Source organism: Meriones unguiculatus, chromosome 1 (genome assembly GCF_030254825.1).
Source record: "Meriones unguiculatus strain TT.TT164.6M chromosome 1, Bangor_MerUng_6.1, whole genome shotgun sequence".
In the NCBI taxonomy this organism is placed as follows: Eukaryota; Metazoa; Chordata; class Mammalia; order Rodentia; family Muridae; genus Meriones; species Meriones unguiculatus.
The window spans coordinates 138456372-138476206 of record NC_083349.1 but is presented as its reverse complement, the minus strand read 5'-3'; the positions used below and the strand labels follow the sequence as shown (position 1 = coordinate 138476206).

The 19835-nt window shown below is 43.8% G+C and overlaps 1 protein-coding gene across 1 annotated transcript in view; it reads left to right on the top strand.

Moving 5' to 3' along the window:
• The window catches only part of Scin (scinderin), a 62471-nt gene extending 43590 nt beyond the window's left edge, over positions 1-18881 (top strand). The window contains exons 6-16 of the mRNA XM_021664898.2: positions 1537-1669; positions 2157-2245; positions 3162-3377; positions 4287-4408; positions 5277-5367; positions 7783-7953; positions 11671-11848; positions 12078-12199; positions 15558-15635; positions 17481-17541; positions 18123-18881. Coding sequence (XP_021520573.1) covers positions 1537-1669; positions 2157-2245; positions 3162-3377; positions 4287-4408; positions 5277-5367; positions 7783-7953; positions 11671-11848; positions 12078-12199; positions 15558-15635; positions 17481-17541; positions 18123-18250 — 1389 coding nt within the window. The 3' untranslated portion in view covers positions 18251-18881. The remainder of the gene's footprint in view (positions 1-1536; positions 1670-2156; positions 2246-3161; positions 3378-4286; positions 4409-5276; positions 5368-7782; positions 7954-11670; positions 11849-12077; positions 12200-15557; positions 15636-17480; positions 17542-18122) is intronic.
• Positions 18882-19835: the final 954 nt, after the last annotated feature.

Genomic DNA, 19835 nt, shown 5'->3' with positions numbered 1-19835 from the left:
CTCTCTCTCTCTCTCACACACACACACACACACCTTTCTAAGGAAGGGATTTGGAGCAGGTGGTAATAACCCTGCACAATTTAATGATTTTTCCTTTCAACAGGGAGAAACTGTATTTGGTGGTTTTTAAGAAACTTTCTTTTGTTTTTTTGTTTTATTTTGTTTGAGACAGGGTCCCTCTCTGTAGTCCTGTATGTCCTGGAATTCACTACATAGATCAGACTGGCTTTGAACTCACAAAGAGAGAGTCAGCTGCCTCTGCCTCCTGAGTGCTGGGATTAAAGTGCTGCACTGCCCCACCCGGCCCCTAAGGAACCAAGTTCATAGTTCCGAATGAAGACGAATTGCTAATTTGTGTAACATAACTTCCTCTTATAACGAGGTGATAAAGGAAAAATGATTGTCATATCTGCCACATACTGATGTTTGCGCGCTCTCTGGCAGCATGTTAAATACGGATGCTTTTCACATGATCCGTACAGAGACTGTTCACTGAATAGTTTATGGCTTCATTACTCTTTTTAGAGTCTACCAAATGTCATTTATGCCCCATCACTGATCAAAAACTCTTTTCCTCTTGGCCAGCATTATTTAAGAAAAAAAAAAATTAACATAGGAAAATATTAATCTTGAACCCTGGCTCCCTCTAGTGGAAATATAGTGCACTGTACAATTTAAGATGTATCATCATCTTGGAAATAATTTGGGACCAAATAAGTTGGGAAGTCAAATTACTGCTGTCACTTTCTAAATACACAGAATGCACAACCCTCTTGCCAATGTAAAACTTGGCTTCTTATCGAAGCTGGGGCTGGAGCTTTCGTATTTAACAGGTAAACAGCTGACACCCCACAGCCTGCAAGCCGACCTTTGGAAACCAGTTCGATGATGCATAAATATCACCTTCAACTTCATGTAATAACTTACAAATCCCCCAAAGCTTTCACTCACCCGTGACAGAAAACAATTTACCTTGATAGTTTTCTCAGAGGACAGTTAAATTTCGGGACTTAGACTGGAAATTATCTACAGTCATCGGCTGTGCTCTGTCTGTGCTTTCCTTAGTGTGGTGGCTGCCGCTTGCTGAGGACCCAGGGACCTCGGCCTACATGAGTTTAGAATCGGCTTTTTGTGTGTGTATAATGAGCGTAGGATCACTACCTGCTTGAAAATAAATGATCACGGAACAAAAGGCGTCAGGGAACTTGGTGACACCAGCACTGTGATGGCCTTACAGTTTGACTGTAACCACAGGTTTCTGATGTGTTAGAGAAAGTGTCGACGTTTAACTTTCCGCGTCAGCAGTTCTTCAGCCTCTAAGATCTTTTTACAGACGTGTCTGGGGTACGGCTGGGCTCAGGGCTGCTCTGCCTCTTTTGCCTTGAATCAGCTTGCTGTATACACTATAGGGCTTGTGTTCTCCAAGTGCGCAGTCCGCTTTCACCACATCTGCTGTGTGTGTAACTACCACCAAGGCACAGTTTTACAACGGTTCTTCCTGAAATGAATTCATGGAGTTCATGTTTTTCCGGCCAGGTTTCAGACGCAAGCGGGTCCATGACAGTGACTCTGGTGGCTGAAGAAAACCCCTTCTCCATGGCAATGCTGCTCTCTGAAGAATGCTTCATTTTGGACCATGGCGCGGCAAAACAAATCTTTGTATGGAAAGGTAAGAGATGCCATCGCTTTGCTTGCTGTAGACCAGATCTGATGCTCTTTTCCCAGGAGAGGAAAGAACACATCCAGATTTTGAAGAAGGGCATTCCTCTTGAGGTACTGTCTGTAAATATCTCACCAAGATGCAGCTAGTGGTCAAACTTTTGAACCCGTTCAGCAAAGGTTAGGGTGCTAAGGAAAACATCTGAGTAATAGAAATACACATTGTCAAACATACTGCCAATTACTGTGCTATTAAATGCATTCACGTGCCAGGGAATTTTTGTCTTTTTGCTATATTCAAATTAAATTATAACTATATTTACTTTCAGTATGCAAGTGTTTCTTAATCACACAGGGACTAGCCAGCTGGGCCCTGCTCAGACTCCAGGATCAGATGAGGTTTGGTGGTACGGCTTGCACATGGCTCAGGGCAGCATGACCATGTACAATGCAGTACATCCCCTTCTGTAATTGGGTATCTCTTTGTCTTTCTTTAGGTAAAAATGCTAACCCACAGGAGAGGAAGACGGCAATGAAGACAGCTGAGGAGTTTCTACAGAAAATGAATTATTCCACCAATACTCAAGTACGTGTGAAAAGAAATCACTAGACAAACCATTAGAGCTTGAGAGTCATGAAGTTTCCACAAAGCCCATAAAAAGTTTGCTTCAGTGCGTGAGTGTGAGCATGTGTGTGTGCATGCGCGTGTGTGTGTGAGGGTGTGTGTGTGTGTATGTAGTCACTCTCCAGTTCAGCATGTGCCATCGGTGTCACATGTCCCTAGTAGTGTTTCTCTGAGGAAAGCTTTGCAGAAAATGAGGTCAGAGTACAGGCTGCACAGAGCTGGTGGAGGGTGCCCTTGCTAGAATGCTTGCTTAGCATTCGCAAAGCCCTGGGCTCCGTCCCCGGGACTGCACGGGCTGCATGTGTGATGCACACCTGTACCCCCAGCCCTCATAGGAGCGAGCAGGGGGATCGCCCCAAGGACATTCAGAGAGAGTTTGAAGCCAGCCTGGGTTGCATGAAACCCTGTCGCAAAACAAATGAAAACTTCCATACAGACTATTGACTGCTCCTTAGACTGGTGTGAAGACTTGAGTGAGACGTCTTTGGTTTCCTCCATGTCAACTCAGATATTGATTAGCTACTCCTTTTCTCCGTGAATGTCTCACTTCATTGACTCCCTCCACGTATGTATATTTGTATATGTATATATACACATACATATCCTGGTATAAATATCCTGGGACAGTTTCTTCCTTTCAGCTCTCTTATGAACCTAACATGGAGAAATGTTTGTGCAGTGGTAACACATGAAAACTTTTTCTCAACTTTATCATTCAAACTCAGCAGCGATGACTTTAGCTGCAAGAAAAACCTAGGTTGGATCACAGACTTACAAAGTTACAAGTGCAGTCAGAGAAACAAGGGCAGGATTTTCACTACTTCATTCTTTCTACTGCTGTAGCTATTTTTCTCTGTCTCTTACTTTACCATTGCAGATTCAGGTTCTTCCGGAAGGCGGTGAAACACCAATTTTCAAACAGTTCTTTAAGGACTGGAAAGATAAAGACCAGAGCGATGGCTTTGGGAAGGTCTACGTCACAGAGAGAGTGGCCCAAATACAGCAGATTCCATTTGATGCATCAAAACTGCACAGTTCTCCGCAGATGGCAGCCCAGTACCACATGGTGGACGATGGCTCTGGCACAGTGGAGGTATTTTTACATCTACCTCTTTCTATTTGTGTTTTTGTCAGACCTCTTTATGACAGTGTCTGGGAGGGAGAAATATGGCTTTGGTAGATCTCTGGGAGTTCAAGGTCAACCTGCTCTTCAAAGTGAATCCAGTACAACCACCGCTACACAGAGAAACCCTGTCTCAGAAAACCAAACAACAACAACAAAACAAAAAACAGAATAATAACAAAAGGTAATAACAAAACCACCAACAACAAAATTCTCAGATTATTGTGGAGGAAGCAAAAGAAATAGAGAATTTTAAAAGTCAAGAAAGTGTTGGATTCGTTAGCCTTCTTGCTTTTTTGGTTTATTAAAAACTGGTTAGGAATAGGAGCTCCACAAGGACCAAACATATCTGGGCACAGGGGTCTTTTCTGAGATGGACACTCAACCAAAGACCATGAGTGGATATAACTTAGAACCTCTGCTCGGATATGACCCTTGATAGCTCAGTAACCAATTGGTTTTCTATAGTAAGAGGAACAAGGACTATTTCTAACAGGATCTCAATGGCAGGCTCTTTGGCCTCCCCACTTCCCAAGGGAGGAGCAGTACTGTTAGGCCACAGAGGAGGACTTTGCAGCTAGTCCTGAAGATACCTGACAAAACAGAGTCATATGAAAGGGGAGGAGGTCCTCCCCTATCAGTGGACTTGGAAAGGGGCAGGGAGGTGATGAGGGAGGGAGGGTGGGATTGGGAGGGAATGAGGGAGCGGGATACAGCTGGGATACAGAGTTAACAAAACGTAACCGATAAGAAAAATAAAATAAAAAAAAAAAATGGTTAGGAGAACGCAAACACTGCTTGATAGTGGGTCTAGAGTGGAAACGACGTGTAGGTCATGGGTAGTAGTTTAGCACTTAACATCTACGCTGCCTCTTTCAGATCTGGCGTGTAGAACACAGTGGCCGGGTCCAGGTTGACCCAGACTCCTACGGCGAGTTCTACGGCGGGGACTGCTACATTATCCTCTACACCTATCCAAGGGGGCAGATCATCTACACGTGGTGAGTCCTCCCAGAGCTCGCGCCAAGGGCCGCGTCACAAAGGAGAGCGCGTCACATGACATCGGGTAGATGCATCCTCGGGTCACCTCAGGGTCTCAGTATGTGGGACGAGTTTCCCAACCAGCAGGCATCAGCCAGACACCCAGCAGAGACAGACAAGGAGCTAAGGCCCTGTTTCTTTGAAATGGAGATGGAAATGCCACTGTCCATCTCTCTAGAATACCCAGGGCACTCCAGGGTTAGCACTTATAAACGAGCCATAGCTTCAATTGTTCTGTTATGGTGAGCTCTCGGCTTCCTGATATTTTACTGTATCTTAAGTCTCTCTTTTTAAATATTATTATCATTTATTACAATTTATTCAATTTGTGTCCCGGCTGTGTTCCCCTCCCTCGTCTCCTCCCAATCCCACCCTCTCTTGAAGCAACTGTATGAGTGAGTGTTAAAAAACATAACTAAGATGCCCCTCCTCAGTCCACTGATAGGGGAGGTCCTCCTCCCCTTCCATCTGACCCTAGCCTGTCAGGTCTCATCAGGACTGGCTGCATCATCTTCCTCTGTGGCCTGGTCAGGCTGCTCCCCCCAGAAGGAAGTGATCAAAGAGCCAGCCATTGAGTTCATGTCAGAGACAGTTCCTGTTCCTATTAAGGGACACTGGGCTGCCATGGGCTACATCTGTACAGGGGTTCTAGGTTATCTCCATGCATGGCCCTTGGTTGGAGTATCAGTCTCAGAAAAGGTCCCTGGGTCCAGATTTTTTGATTCTGTTAGGGATACAGCAGGGATACAAAATGAATAAATTATAATAAATGAAAATAAAATAATTACCGTAACTATGAGCCAGTGTAATTTGTTTACTTTCCTCCAGGCAAGGAGCAAATGCTACCAGAGATGAGCTGGCCATGTCTGCCTCCCTGACTGCTCAGCTGGGTCGGTCGCTTGGAGGACGGGCTGTGCAGGTCGGTACTCTTTACCTTCCCAACTCACACAGCTCCAGATGTTTAGCCTGCTCCCTGGCGAACGCTCGTTTCCCACACTCAGAAGGGGTTTTGAAAATTTTATGCCAACTTCCTTTCATTTTGAAATTAAAATATTTCATATTTGTTCAATCACATCAACAAACGAATAATTTAAGAGTCCAAGAAGAAAGCCAAAAGAAAACTCTTCTGTTTAGACTCCACCATATGAAGCAGGGTATGGTGGTGCACACCTTTAATCCCAATAGTCAGGAGGCAGAGGCAGGTGGATCTCTAAGTTCGAGGCCAGCCCAGTCTACAAAGTGAGTTCCAGGACAGCCAGAGCTACATAGTGAAACCCTGTCTTGAAAAGCCAAACAAACAAACCAAAATGAATCTACCATATGTCACAGTTACTTACATTGCCAGCTGTAAGCAGAAAATTATAATACACCCAGTTATATTGATATGCTCACAGCCGAACCCTGAGACCCTGTGAAAATGTTTTATTACAAAGCAAAGGTGAAGTAAAATTGAAGTCTGAATCATGGCTGCTTGTCAGCTGGCCTCAAGGTTGGAAGATGATCTGGGGTTACTGGGTGAGGCAAAGCATCCACCAGTGTCCTTAGGAGCCAGCTAGGGAGACAGGCAGTGATGTGATGTGATGTGATGTGATGTGATGTGATGTGATGTGATGTGATGTGATGAGATGTGATGTGATGTGATGAGATGAGATGTGATGTGATGTGATGTGATGTGATGTGATGTGATGTGATGTGATGTGATGAGATGTGATGTGATGTGATGTGATGTGATGCGATGATGTGATGGAGACTTCTGGAGGACTTTAGGGAAGAAGGGGACCCAGAAAGGAGTACAGGCAACCTCCAGGAAAAGTTCCTGCGTGTCTTAGTTACCGTTCTGTTGCTGTGAAGAGACACCACGAGAGAGATGAGGTCCTAGGTCTGCATGTCTCTGCAGTGTCTGAGACGCTGTTTCCAGTGGGTTTCAGTGTCCACATTTTTTCTTCCAGTTCCATTTTTCCTCTTAGGCCAGAGTGCATGCCGCAGCTCAGGGCCGTCATTAGTAAGTACAGGAAAGGTGTGGTCCATTTAATGCTGTCCTCTCTACCTCTTCGTGCCTGTCTGCTTCGTGCCTGTTGTCTGCAGAGTGGCACTTGCTCGTTCCTTGGCCTTACACCTAGCTGGATCACTCTGTTTCCGACATCTGTTTCCTCTCTCTCTATAACTGGGTTGCTTGCCCTGCCACCGGGCTGTATTCTCCGGCTGGTTTGGGGGATGGCATTTGCTCCCTTGTGCTTGGAAAAGCATCGTCTACACAGTTCCATGGACCTGTTTTTGAAGGCTCTGATCCAGCCTCGTGGAGGGTGGAGTGTTCTCTTCCCAGTGGTATCAGCTTGGCTACCTGGTGTCTGATGTCAGGAGAGTGCAGGCTGTGTGTGGCATAAAGCTTTCCAACCTTTATAAATGCGCAGCTTGGTGTTCAAGTGTAATAACTAAGCAGAGAGGTGAGTCAGGTACTTTAGAACGTGTGATTGGGGATATGGAGGCTGAATTTGGTTTCTAGTTGGATTCTTTCTATCTTGGTATGATTTAATAGGAGCATTAAGCAAGCTGGCTCTCTGTGTAAAGGGGCGCATCAACCATGTTCATAAACAAACCTGATTAACACAATGGTTGGATTCTTCAGGTGTGTGCAGCTCCGTTCCTAATCAAGTATTTCATTCACTGGAAGATGATATTTACAGCTAAGAAGAGATATCACCCATGTCATGTATCTTAGCTTAACCCCATTCCTCACAAACGGCTCAAAATGTTCAACAGCTACACTTTGTGCTTTGAAATTTCCCAGTACAGCAGATGAGACATGAGTTATGAATTTCCTGGACTTCGCCAGTTGAATCCTACAGTTGGTGAAATGGTCATTTCATTTCACACCACTAGATGGCAGTGGTTCACAATAATTAGTTTTAAAATCTGAAGCTCTGCATTGCTCTTCTGACTTTTTTTGGTGGAGTGACTTGGAAATATTTCAACAATTCATTAAACAATGTAATTTACCCCCTTTCCTCTCTAATCTCCTTTGGAATAAAGCATGGACCTTCCTGAGTGCCTCGTGCACTCAGTAAGGGTAGGAGGACTTTGGCAATTGCCCTTTTGTGAAGGTTATGTGACACATTAGCGGTTTTCATGACTCCCTCCTACCCTTCCCATCTGCGCAACCGTGCAGGAAGACGCTCTGCAGGAGCTGGCTACCCATTTGAATGTGTAATGGCTGTGTACCTATGACGTCAGTTACTTTGAGCATTCCGGCTCCCTATGCTTGAGAAGGCCTCTGGATTCCCACTGGCCTCTGGAAACTCGCTCATGCTTCTGTCTCCCTGTCCTGTGTTCCCAGGTCCGCGTCTCTCAAGGCAAAGAGCCCGCTCACCTGCTCAGTTTGTTCAAGGACAGACCGCTCATTATTTATAAGAACGGAACGTCCAAGAAAGGTGGGCAGGCGCCCGCTCCCCCTACCCGCCTCTTTCAGGTCCGGAGGAACCTGGCCTCTATCACCAGAATTGTGGAGGTAAGGCAATGCGTTTTGGGAATCGTGCTGCCCAGCACATCTGGCTGTCGGCAATGTGGCTGTTGCCACATCTGGCAGAGCTGGCAAGCAGACGTCCTTTTCCCCAACAATGTAAACCCCTGCAACAATGAGAAGGCAGCCGAGACTTTTCAACTGCTCGGAACCCAAACTGATAAGTTTTAAACCTGTCCTAGCCAGCAAAGATGGCAAGGGGCAGGAAGCGGCTACCACTAGCTCTGTCTTGAAAGGTCTAGGGTAGGAGGATGGTGAGGTGTGATCAGATGACCATGAAACCTGGGGCTAGCTAAGAAGGAGGGAGAAAATCTGGCCACACTAATCTGTCATAAGTCGACTTTGGATTCTGGTCACCATTGAGATCCAGGTCTCTTCCGTCACGCCATTGCCCGGTGACCCCCCCAAATCTCCCGTGCCTCCCCAGATCTGGAGCTGCTTCCAAGCCCTTTTGTTTTTCAGGAGCCACTCAGCCCAGCTCTGAAAATTGAGCCAGCCTTGCCTCAATCTACTGGCACTCTCTGGGTGTCTTGCCTCAGTCTCCCTGGCTGCTCTCTGAGGACTGACTCATCCAGCCTCTCAGTGGAAGCTTCCTTTCACTGTGACCCGCTCAGTGGGGCTGGCACGGTGGCGTCCTTACTCTCCAAGGCCCCTCTGGTTTCTCTTCTTATTTTCGTTATCTCCCTCTTCTCCACCAATGCAGCTCCACTCTGCCTCCACCGTTAGCTCTCTTCTGCTGAGGAAGCTGGTCCTTGCTGGGCAGCGGGTGGCTTCAGCCACTGTCTCTGTCACTTTTGTTCTGCTCTTTTCAGCAGTCTCTTCCTCTCATATCATTTCCTCTCTCTTAGAGAGAAGATAAGCACAACCACACAGGTCACCATATCGGCTCTCCTGAAATTTCACTAACTGCATATTATCTTCCCCTCTGACTTATGAAATAATTTAAAATTTCAATTGATTTGTATTTTTAAAAATAATTCATATATTAGTAATGTATATAAAAGTGATGAGGTGTTTTATCATTAATATCAATTGTCACTCAAAAATTATAAATTGTGTAGTGATTTGCTAAATCGGATAATAAATACTTAATACATAGAATAAAAAGGCACGGCTCCTACCTAAAGCCAAATTGCTCCAGCCCCTTCTGCCACTCTGCCTGGGTTTCCCTCTCTGGCTTTGCTTAGACTTTCTTTGCTCTCGATCCCCATATCCTGACTGAAGGTTGTAATCGCCTTCCTCCCATCCATGACAAATTTACTCCTGGCATCATCTTCCAGGAGATGTATCTGAGAACAAATTCTGTAGAAATTGCCTCTTGCCTGCTCCTGGATTTTCTCATTTCCACTTTTCTGAGAACACAAGTTGTTAAAAGCCTAAACATGGCAGGCTGGGTGAATGAGAACACTTTCCAGGGCTGCATCTCTGATCTTTTTTTTTTTTTTTTCTTCTTCTTCTTCCTCTGCCAGAGGCGTTTGCCACAGTCGACTATTTACTGAGCATGGTTACCTGACGAGGCGGCTGTGTCAGCACTTTCCCAGAAGGGATTTATGGGGGTGTACTCTGCCTGGAGGCTAAGCACGTGACCAGATGACCTCATGTGGTCAGATCATTTAAACTTGGCTTCCACATTGATCTCCCCACAACCCTCCATGGATATACAGATTCTCGGGTGCTGGGCTCTATCTGTGCACACTCATTTGGTCTTATAAGGAAGGGCCAATCACTTTGCTCCCCTGTTGGACTTCCAGTTTCTTCCACGGTTGACATTTCTTTAGGAGGTGTCATCAGTTGACCTCAAAGCATCTCCCCATTTCCCTGCAACATCTTGAACCAGCCCTTACTGCCCCAGTTTCTCTGACATGAGGATTTTATGTGGCTGTCTGTCATGGCTTCTAGCTAGCTGATCTTCCTAAACAGAGAGTTCTTCAGTCTCACCCCAATCTGGGCACTGGCCTCTGTTGCCTTACTTCACATTCCTGGCTGCTTCTTCTGCATTAAAAAACAAACAAACAAACAAACAAAAACATAGAGAGTGGACATCAAAAGTCCTGAAATCCAGAACTGGTTGCTCGTGCTCTCCACCATCTGCCCTGATGGTTCCCTTGAACTTGGTCCAGGAAGCCTCATTCCTGCTGAGAGGGATTATGCTTCCCCAAGTGCTACCAATCCCAGAGCTTATCTTTTTAAATTCAACAGCCATTCCCTTTCCCTCTAGCTTTTCTCTCTAGGGTCAGGTCCCCAAAACTGGGGGAGCAGAGGCCTTGATCTAAGCAGCCCAAGGAGGTGAGCAAGCAGCTTCACTTGGCGCAGTGTGTCACCCTGGCCTTCTAGACGCGCTCTCCCCATAGTCTCAGGTTGGCCTCCTGTTTTCCTCACCCTCTTGGTTGCTCTCTCTCAGTCGGGGCTCCTGGCCATTCCTGGCCTCTGAGAGTCTTACCACACTCAGCTTCACAACTACTCGGAAAGTTACGCACAGCTGTGTGACTGTCCAGACCAATTCTCGCAGACGTGGGCATGACGTCACCAAACCCCAGATTCCTAGAGTCAAGCCCGTCCTAGGGTGCTCATGATCATGGCCAAGGCCAGACACTTTAAGGGTCTTGTCCATGCCTGATGTCACCATAGGCCATGCCCACAGGTCGGCGTCTAACACACCTGGGCTCTCTCCTCTGTGGACACAGGAACCCAAATTGCACTCGGCAGACTTCAGGCAGCGTCTCTAGCTTCTGGTTACAGGGAAGGTGTGTGCCAGGACTGCTTTTCATCTCCACAGGTCTACAATTTGAGCTAGCATTCATCTCAGTCAGAAAAACACCAGTAGTCAACATGAGGTCATCTCTTTGCCCTCTGTTTTATGCCTTTTAGGGCTCCCTCTAATTAGTACCGCAGGCATTCTCTTTAGTGGAGAGAAGAGAGAGAACATCTTTGATTGTTTGCATTTGATATTGTGCCCTCTGTCCAGGCATCGGTTCTGGCTTGGCTTGTCCCTCTGTTGTAGCTCTGAATATTATTTTTATTATCTTTTAATCTTTGTGAGCATGTGTCTGTGTGAGGATCTACTATGTTGGTCTGCCGTGTCTGGGAACCAGAAAAGGGTGCTGCATCCCTTGGAGCTGGAGTTACAGGCAACTGGCAGCTGCCTGCTGCTGCTGACGCAGCTCAAGGCTTCCAGAAAAGCAGTGTGTGCTCTGACCCCCCGAGCTGTCCCTCCAGCCCTTATGCCTTGTTGTTGAGACAGTCTTCTGTGTAGCTTAGGCTAGACGTTTCATCGTCCTCCTGCTTCAGCCCCAGAGTGCTCAGATCATAGGTGTGAACTCCGTGTCTGGCCAAAACAGTCTATTCTTGACTGATGGCTTGCCTGTTTTTTAATTACTTAATTTTGAGATTGTCTCTATGTAGTCTTTGCTGCCCTGAAACGTCTATGTGGACCAGGCTGGCCTTGAGTTCATAGGTTTGCCTTCTTCTGCCTCTCAAGTGGCTGGGATTAAAGGCTTGGGATGCCACACTCTGCCATGTTTTATTGTCTGAGGGCAGCAGCTGAACATCACGTGACAAGGACCAAGGTGTCCTTGCTCCGGTGTTTCAGGCATCTCTAGCACCTGAGTCTTGAATTAATTTCCTGGGGTCCGGCAGCAGGTTCTGACGGCTCTGCACAGCCTCAATAGTAACTGAGTCCCTGTGTTGTTTTCCTTCATGTTCTAGGTTGATGTTGACGCAAACTCACTGAATTCCAATGACACTTTTGTCCTAAAACTACCACAGAACAATGGCTTCCTCTGGATAGGAAAAGGGGCTAGCCAGGAGGAGGAGAAAGGAGCAGAGTATGTGGCTGATGTCCTCAAGTGCCAAACTGCAAAAATCCAGGAAGGCAACGAACCAGGTCTGTGCTGAGGGGCCAAGGACACCACTTTAATATTCTGTGGGCTTAACTGACATCATTCAATCAGTCATCATTTATCATTATGGTTGGGTAAGGAAGGCTTCTTAAACTGCAAAAGTGTTGAAGGCATCTGGTATAATTAAGTTAGGCTGAGATAATGTTGCCATCGCTGTGAAATCCTAGCAAGTCTCTGCTCCTGAATACACAGTGGCTAACTCTGTGTCCACAGAGGAGTTCTGGGACTCTCTTGGAGGGCGAGGAGACTACCAGACTTCACCTTTGCTAGAAATGCGGGCTGAAGACCATCCGCCTCGGCTTTATGGCTGCTCCAACAAGACTGGAAGATTCATTGTAAGTATCTTAAATACACAGAGCCTAACATTAGCGGAGGCATTTTGTTCTGGCTCTGAGAATTTCCAAACATGGGACAGCTGTGAGTCCTAGGTTTGGCTTCTTGGTAAACCGTGGGTGATAATTGTTCCTACCGTACAAGGTAGTTTAAGACCCAATGATATGACAGATACAGAAACATCTAGAAAAATAAAAAGTAATGTGTAAGTCAAAATGCCCTTAAAAATATCTGCTTATCTGTATCCGCATTCAGTGTTTCCTTGTGAACTGTAGGTTGCTGGTTCTGCTGATTCAGTGATGTTACTTTCTTGCGGGAGCAGAACCATCACTTCTCATTTAAGTTTCCCAGGCAGTTTCACAGAGGAATAAAAATTTTCTCCAGGTTGATTGAATGAAAAAAAAATTGTATGTGATTATTGCAGTCATTGAACAAAGTGACAGGGAGCTCTGAGCTCCCCTGAAAATTCACTGACCTCGACAGGGATGTTTTGTTCTATAGTCCTTTACAATTCAGGCAATTAAAAGTAAACTGAGGAGACTGAACATCTATTGTGTGACACTACTCCTAGGGAGATGTGAACAGAGGTGAACTTCACCCCAGAGAGGGAACCAGTGACCAGAGTAAGGATTCCACCCAACTTGGTAAAGCAAGAAGTGTTATTAGCGATAGTTACAGGAGAAATCACTCAAAGACTGCTGTATCATCAAATTCCATCTCCTACATGGGTGACAGCTTATGAAATGGAAACTTGCAGCTCACTGCACAACTTTCAGGCAGATCAGTGGATTGGAGAATGTCTCTTCCATGTATCTTGTCTTGGTCTGAGAGTGTCTCTCAGCCGTCCTTACTATTTATGTTCTGGGAGGGAGAGGTCTAATGTATCTAATCAGTTTCAGGGGAGTTCCTGAAGCCTTTCAGTTGTTTAATACTGGATAGATTGTTTCACCTCCCTTTAGAACATCCTGTCATAATGAGCTTCCCTATAGATGGAATGTTTCATCTGGGAGGAAACTGCTGGGTAACAAAGTCTTAGTTTTAGAATGTTTTAACACGGATGTGGTGTTAAACAGTGTTTAAACAGTAAGCCTGGCTTTCTCACATCCTGGAGCCTGGGAGGCCCAAGAACAAGGCACCAGGATATGTGTTATCTGGAAAGGGCCCTCCGAGCATCTTCACATAGCCCCAGTGAGCTGAATCTGTCTCTTCTTAGTACACTGCTCTTACCACTGGGCCTTATCCTAGTAACCTCAGCCAAACCTAATTACCTTGCATCATCCTCCGTCTCCTCATACTGAACACAAACATGCAGTCTATAACAGTACATGATTTTATATTGGGTTCTGAAATTTCATCCTGGATGATAGCCATTTACCCCAACTTAATCAGAAAAGTTTGACATCTCTGACATGCTAGGCTTTTGTGTAAACTTAAAGGATGGATTCTTCTCATCCTGTTGAGTAAAATGTAATTTTCATCACATAAAATTTCCCAGGTGCTTGCCAGATACAGTACTAGAAATAAAGTGCTAAAGGAACTGTCTATAAAAACATACGTGGCGCTTAGGAATGATTTAACCTGAAAATTTAACATTAGTGATAAATATTCATTGTTGGGACTACAGTTGACTACCTTCTTTGTAGGAAACCCTTGAACTTGCTGTATTTTATGTTTACTACCTGAAAAGTTCATTTTACCGAGTATTAATATTGCATTGTATCAAACCATATGTCTTTGTTGACATATGGTTTACATATGCTTATATAATGTGTATTATTTGCTAATATTGGTATAAATTAGATTTTTAATTATATTTATTTTACAATTTCATACATTGGTATGGTATTTACATCACTCCTATCTATTCCTCTCCCCCATCCAATGTCCTTCAAGTTCTCCCCAACCCTCTCAAACTCATGATCAAATTCACACTCAAACACAGTCACACACATACTACCTTAGGTTCATTTAGTGTTGCTTGTATGTACATATGTTATAGCTGCTTGACTGCTTGGGATTGGATACGAAGGGGCTCATCCTTGGGAAAAGCTGATTTTTCCTGTCTCAGTAGCCATGAGTTCCCTGTAGCTCTTCATAAAGGGGTAAGGCCTTCTGAAATTTCACCAGCCATGTTGGCACACAGAATTGTATTGTCCCTATGCAGGTCTTCTTTATGCAGCCGTAGGGCTGAGATATCACTGGTGCAGCTTCCCTGACACGCATGAAGACAGTTCAGGCTTGGGGTGATGGCTTGGTGGTTTAAAGCACATACTTGGGCTAAAACCCAAGTTCAGTTCCCAGCACTCTCATCAGTCAGCTCACAACCAGGTGTAGATCCAGCTCCCAAGAATCCAAGACACCCTCTTTTGGCTTTTTAGGGCCTCATGTATCATGTACACATACCCTGACACACATATACACACATATTTAAAAACAATATTGAAAACAAGAAGATCATATAAGGTAATTTGTTCCTCTCTGAATACATTAGGTTGCTGTCTGGTTTGCTTTGCTTTCGCTTTTTTTGCTGTGGTTGTTTTAAGGATTTCAGGATCTTCCCAGGGCACAGCAAGCATGTAGGAAGGTACAGGTGCCTGCTTAGCTTGTTCTAATCTGGGCTCAGCCCAGAGCTTCTGCCTGTTTTCCTGTGACAGTGAGGAGTACAGAAGCCCTACTAAGTCACATCTGCTGATATAGACTGGCAGATGCCTGTGTCAACTCCATCCATGTGACCCCTCAGAGGGAGAGTGCAAGGAAGTGGAAATGAAAATCTAAACCCTCCTTAAGAGGAAGAATTTAAGAAATCGCTAAAAACTTTGAACAGGTTAATGTGTCATATTGGTACTGTAGTACTTCAATTACCGTCTAATGGTAGAAAACAAAATTCCACTAGGAACAAAAACAATTGCCTTTATGATGTTATGCTGCCTTGTTAAATTTACTGATGCATTAAAATAAACAGATCCACTGACTTTTACTAAAATAACATTGACTTATAAAAGGAAGATAACTTCATGCCCAGACCAGTGTATCAAACTCTTGAGGCTAGGCAGGCAACAGAATGTGTGACGCCTTTGTCCTGGGAAACTGCAGTTTCAGAGGAGCTGTGTTCACACTGACTGTCCGTGTCCATCCTAACGGTGTGCAGACGCTGTGTTGATCGTAAGTACTGTGCTAGCCAGACTGAACCATCAGTTTGTGGTCCTTCATTACACAGATAAACCTATCACTGCAAACTAAGAAAAAATGGACTGGTCACCCTTGTCATTGCCATCCAAAGCACTAGACAGCACTTGTCTGCTGTGTACCATAAGCTTTCTTGCTGTACTGTTTGGTCATAAAGTTCTTCAAATATTTCAGATTGAAGAAGTTCCGGGAGAGTTCACCCAGGATGACCTGGCAGAGGATGACGTCATGCTACTTGATGCCTGGGAACAGGTAGAGCTATATTTTGTGCATAACGAGGGATTGTTGGGAACAGACATTACTTGCTTTGAGAAATAGCAATTCAGATAAGAAATGGGTCTTGAGGCTGTACTCAAGAGAAGTTTCACAGAGTTTAGTAACAAAACTCATGTATAGGACAAGTTGATTTCTTAATATAAAAATAATTCTACAGCTCCTACATTTTATAGCTTTAGACAAAAAAAGTCAACTTTTTTATTTATGTGTAAACTATACTCACAGTTAATTTATTTGTGTATTCATTACATTAATAATAAGTACATGAACATGAGAGAGAGACCAAAATATTGAGAATTTAGACAAAATTTTCTAAGGAACCCATCCCTTGGGGGAAAACATCAGGCATAGAATAGGTTTGAATCTAAGTAGCAAAAAAACATACTATTTTATAGGTCTTAATTTAGGAGAAAATCAATGCTGACTTGACTCTCTCTATATTGGTCTTTTAAAATCTTTATGTAAATTAACAGCTGTGAGAAAGACAACCACGTATGTTAAGAATCAAATTATATAGAACAGTCAATATATAAAACAACAAATTAAGCCTAGTTTTAGAATCAGCCACAAACTTGTTTTCAGATCCTTTTCTTTTCCTTCCTGCCTTCCTCCCTTCCTCCCTCCCTCCCTCCCCCCACCCTGCCTTTTTCTTTTTAAGAAGTATTTCTTAAAAATGGAATGGAAAATGGGCTGAGCGGTTAAGGGCCCTTGTAAAGGACCTGGTTCCAGTTCCCAGCACCTTGGAGGCTCACTCCTCCTTGGACACCAAGCACACATATGGTGCACACACACATATCTAGGCAAAACACTCATACACACAAACAGTAATAAAAAAAAATCTAAACAAAATATTTTAAAAGAAGTGCTTATTTTATTTGCATGAGTATTTTACCTGTAGCAGTCTTAAAAGGACCTGGGAACTGAAGATGGTTGTGAGCCACCATGTGGGTGCTAGAAACCAAACAAGCACTCTGAACCACTGAGCCTTTAAATTGGTTTGTTGAGCTAATCCGCTCAGCAAATAATTTCTGGGCATTGGCTCTTCAAGGAACATATTTGAACTAGGGATTCAATCCTATTTTCTCCCAGTACTGTATTTAATTTCTTTATCTCTTTTATCCAAGATACTGTGCTGTCATGGTGACTTCTGTGCTCCAGCACATTGTGTGTGAATTAGAACATTATGAAAACTTAATTTGACCAAAGTTGCTCTGCCAGAGGACTATAGGGTGACTTAAATGCAAAGTAACTCAGGAGAGTGCTTCAGCATTAAACCCACAAATTTGTCAAAGGAACGGATATATACACATTACAGACCAGATGTGTAATGTTTTCAATAAAATTTAAACTCTTGATATTTAAGTGCTGAACATTATAATAGTACTTTATCAGAGTTTCATTGGGCACTATCCTACAAGGAAGCACTAGATGGAAGCCAGGGATTCCCAAAGACGCCCAGAAACAAGCCCTGCTCCTACAGGCAGTCCCTGCTGTTCACGTGAAGGCCAGGCAGGCCCAGCAGATCGATGCAAAGGCATTGAGGAAGCTGCCGATCCTGTTGAAGAAAGAAAGAGATAAAGAAAGCAAGCAAGCTCACTTCATAACTAGAACACCCCATGCCAATGTGTTCAAGCATAAGCTGTAGTCAGAGCAGAAAAACAGAGGGTCCCCTGGTGAGAGAGAACCCTGAAACTGCAGCAGGGCTTCCCCAGACCCCACCCTCACCTCCTTCCTGTGTGGGTGCTAAAGGGAAAGGTGGGTAGTGTGAGCAGAGCTCCAATCAGCACTCCTATGCACCTCGTGCTTTCATTCTCCTTTCAGATCTTCATCTGGATTGGCAAAGATGCCAATGAAGTTGAGAAAAAGGAATCAATGAAGTCTGGTAAGCTGTGCTGGGACACTGTAGCAGTAACCCAGCAGTGTTACCACAGCTGGCTCAGCCACCCCCACCCCCATCTTTCAAAATACATATCAAATCTGAGATGTCCGTCTGTCATCGGAACTTGAGTAATAGCACCTTTTAAAGTGGAAGGCTTTCATGACAGATACAGGAAAAATTTTCTGTTGCCTAATTTAGAATATGGTTCTTTGCGAAATGTAGAGTATGCTTATTTCTGAAAAGTTTTGGTCACACTTTTCTATTTACTGAAGCGTCACAGTAATTATATCATTAGGATAATTCCATAAAGTTTGGAATTCTTTCAAGTAACAATAAGACTTTATAATGGTACTTTCCATGGCAGATAAGGGAAACAACTGGAGACTGTTCATATTTGGCTACTTGGGGCAAAAGGAATTTAATTCTTTAATTGTATGAAAGAATTTTCACTATATACATACATACATACATATACATACATACATATATATACATACATATATATATACATATATATATGTATATATATATATAATCAGTTTAACTGAAACTAACTGAACTTTTGTCGCTTCCAATTTTTTTAGCCAAGATGTACCTTGAGACAGACCCTTCTGGAAGAGACAAAAGGACACCGATTGTCATCATAAAGCAAGGCCATGAGCCACCCACGTTCACAGGCTGGTTTCTGGGCTGGGACTCCAGCAGGTGGTAAACTTCAGAGAAACCAGCAAATATCGTAGCCGCATCAACGCAGCTGCCCCACTGTGTTGTGGCTGATTTGTTGTTTACTTTCTGTTGTTTGGCTTTAGAAGATTTTCTTCTGCCAAAGAGTATTTTTAAAATAATGAATAAGCCATTCTTCCTGTCTTCCTCCTTCTCCTCTTCTTTTTCCTCCTCCTCCTCTTCTTTCTCCTCTATCCTTTAAAGAAATTGTCATATTTTATTTTGCTTTTTATATGACCTAAAAGTAAGAGACTATACTAGGGGGGTTTCTGAGGAAAAGATTTTATTATTCAGCTGGCCAAACTTGTCATAACACACAAGAGCTTCTAAGCATCCTCCCTTCTGTTGGCAGGAAGGTTTGCGTTAGGACGGCTTTAACAATGCCTTGCTGTTTTCCATCTCAAATCACTGTGACTCAGATGCCTTCTGCTCCCAAGCTTTTTTTCCTAAGGTGAACTTCTTCAGTGTTTTTAGGAAACTGAAATCTCAGGCCCTTCATTATAAAACAAATCATGTTCCTATCAGTTTAACTTTATATATTTGATAGCACATGCTTAATATCATAAAGAATATGTGTTAAATGCTGTTTTTCATCATTAAAATATATCTTTTGAAAAATATTTGTGTTGTGACAATTTAGTCAAATTTGATGAGTTAATGACTTAATTTTATAGCTTAATACTTTTATTATAAGTAGATATGAATTTAATATTTCTTAAATCTTATTTAGTGTTCAAATGACTTTCCATATAACATATTTTAAATATCACAGAGTGTATAAAAAACACAAACACAAGCTCCAGAGGCCAGAAGTTGGGGAAGAATATAGAACTTGGGTAACAGACATTACACAGACTTTGCAAAGGCGTGTTGGTATGCTGTTAATGGAGTAGTTTGAGGAGGTCTGGCTGGGTGGATGATACTTTATTAATCGAGGCTAGAGAGAAAATTAAAGCCAGGTGGTTAGACCCAGGCAGGAGTGCCAAGCACAGAGCCTTGCAAACAGCAACAAAGTATGGATGGGTGGCCTGGGGGATGAAAAAGATAACAAATCAAGGGCGGAGCCCTGGAGGGTTCCATCAGCTGCAGGTAATCTCCTCGTGGCAGCAGGAAAAACAAATGTATCCGAGAGAATGCCTTCTTGAGATTTTGACCTTCTTTACACATAAGCATGGATTTTGTGTAAATACCCATCTATGTGGTTTTCCAAAAACATGCAAATGTCCCTGGGGATGCTGAAAGGGTTACCAGCAAATTGTGGTAGTGGTTTTCACACTGGGCCATGCTTGTTTCCCAAGGGACAACGGTGAGGACCTAGTGCCATTTTTGTTGTTCTCAATTCTGGACCTCTAATGCTGCTGGCATATAAACAGAGCCTGATGATGCTCTAACTATCTTACAATGCCCAGGATAACTGTCACCCACCACAACAATTATCTGGCCTCAAATGCCAACAGTGCCAAAGCTAAGAATCTATGAACCAGGATCTAGACCAGGGGTTCTCAACCTGTGGTTTGCAACCCACTTGGACGTCCTGCACATCAGGTATTTATATTACAACTCACAATAGTGGC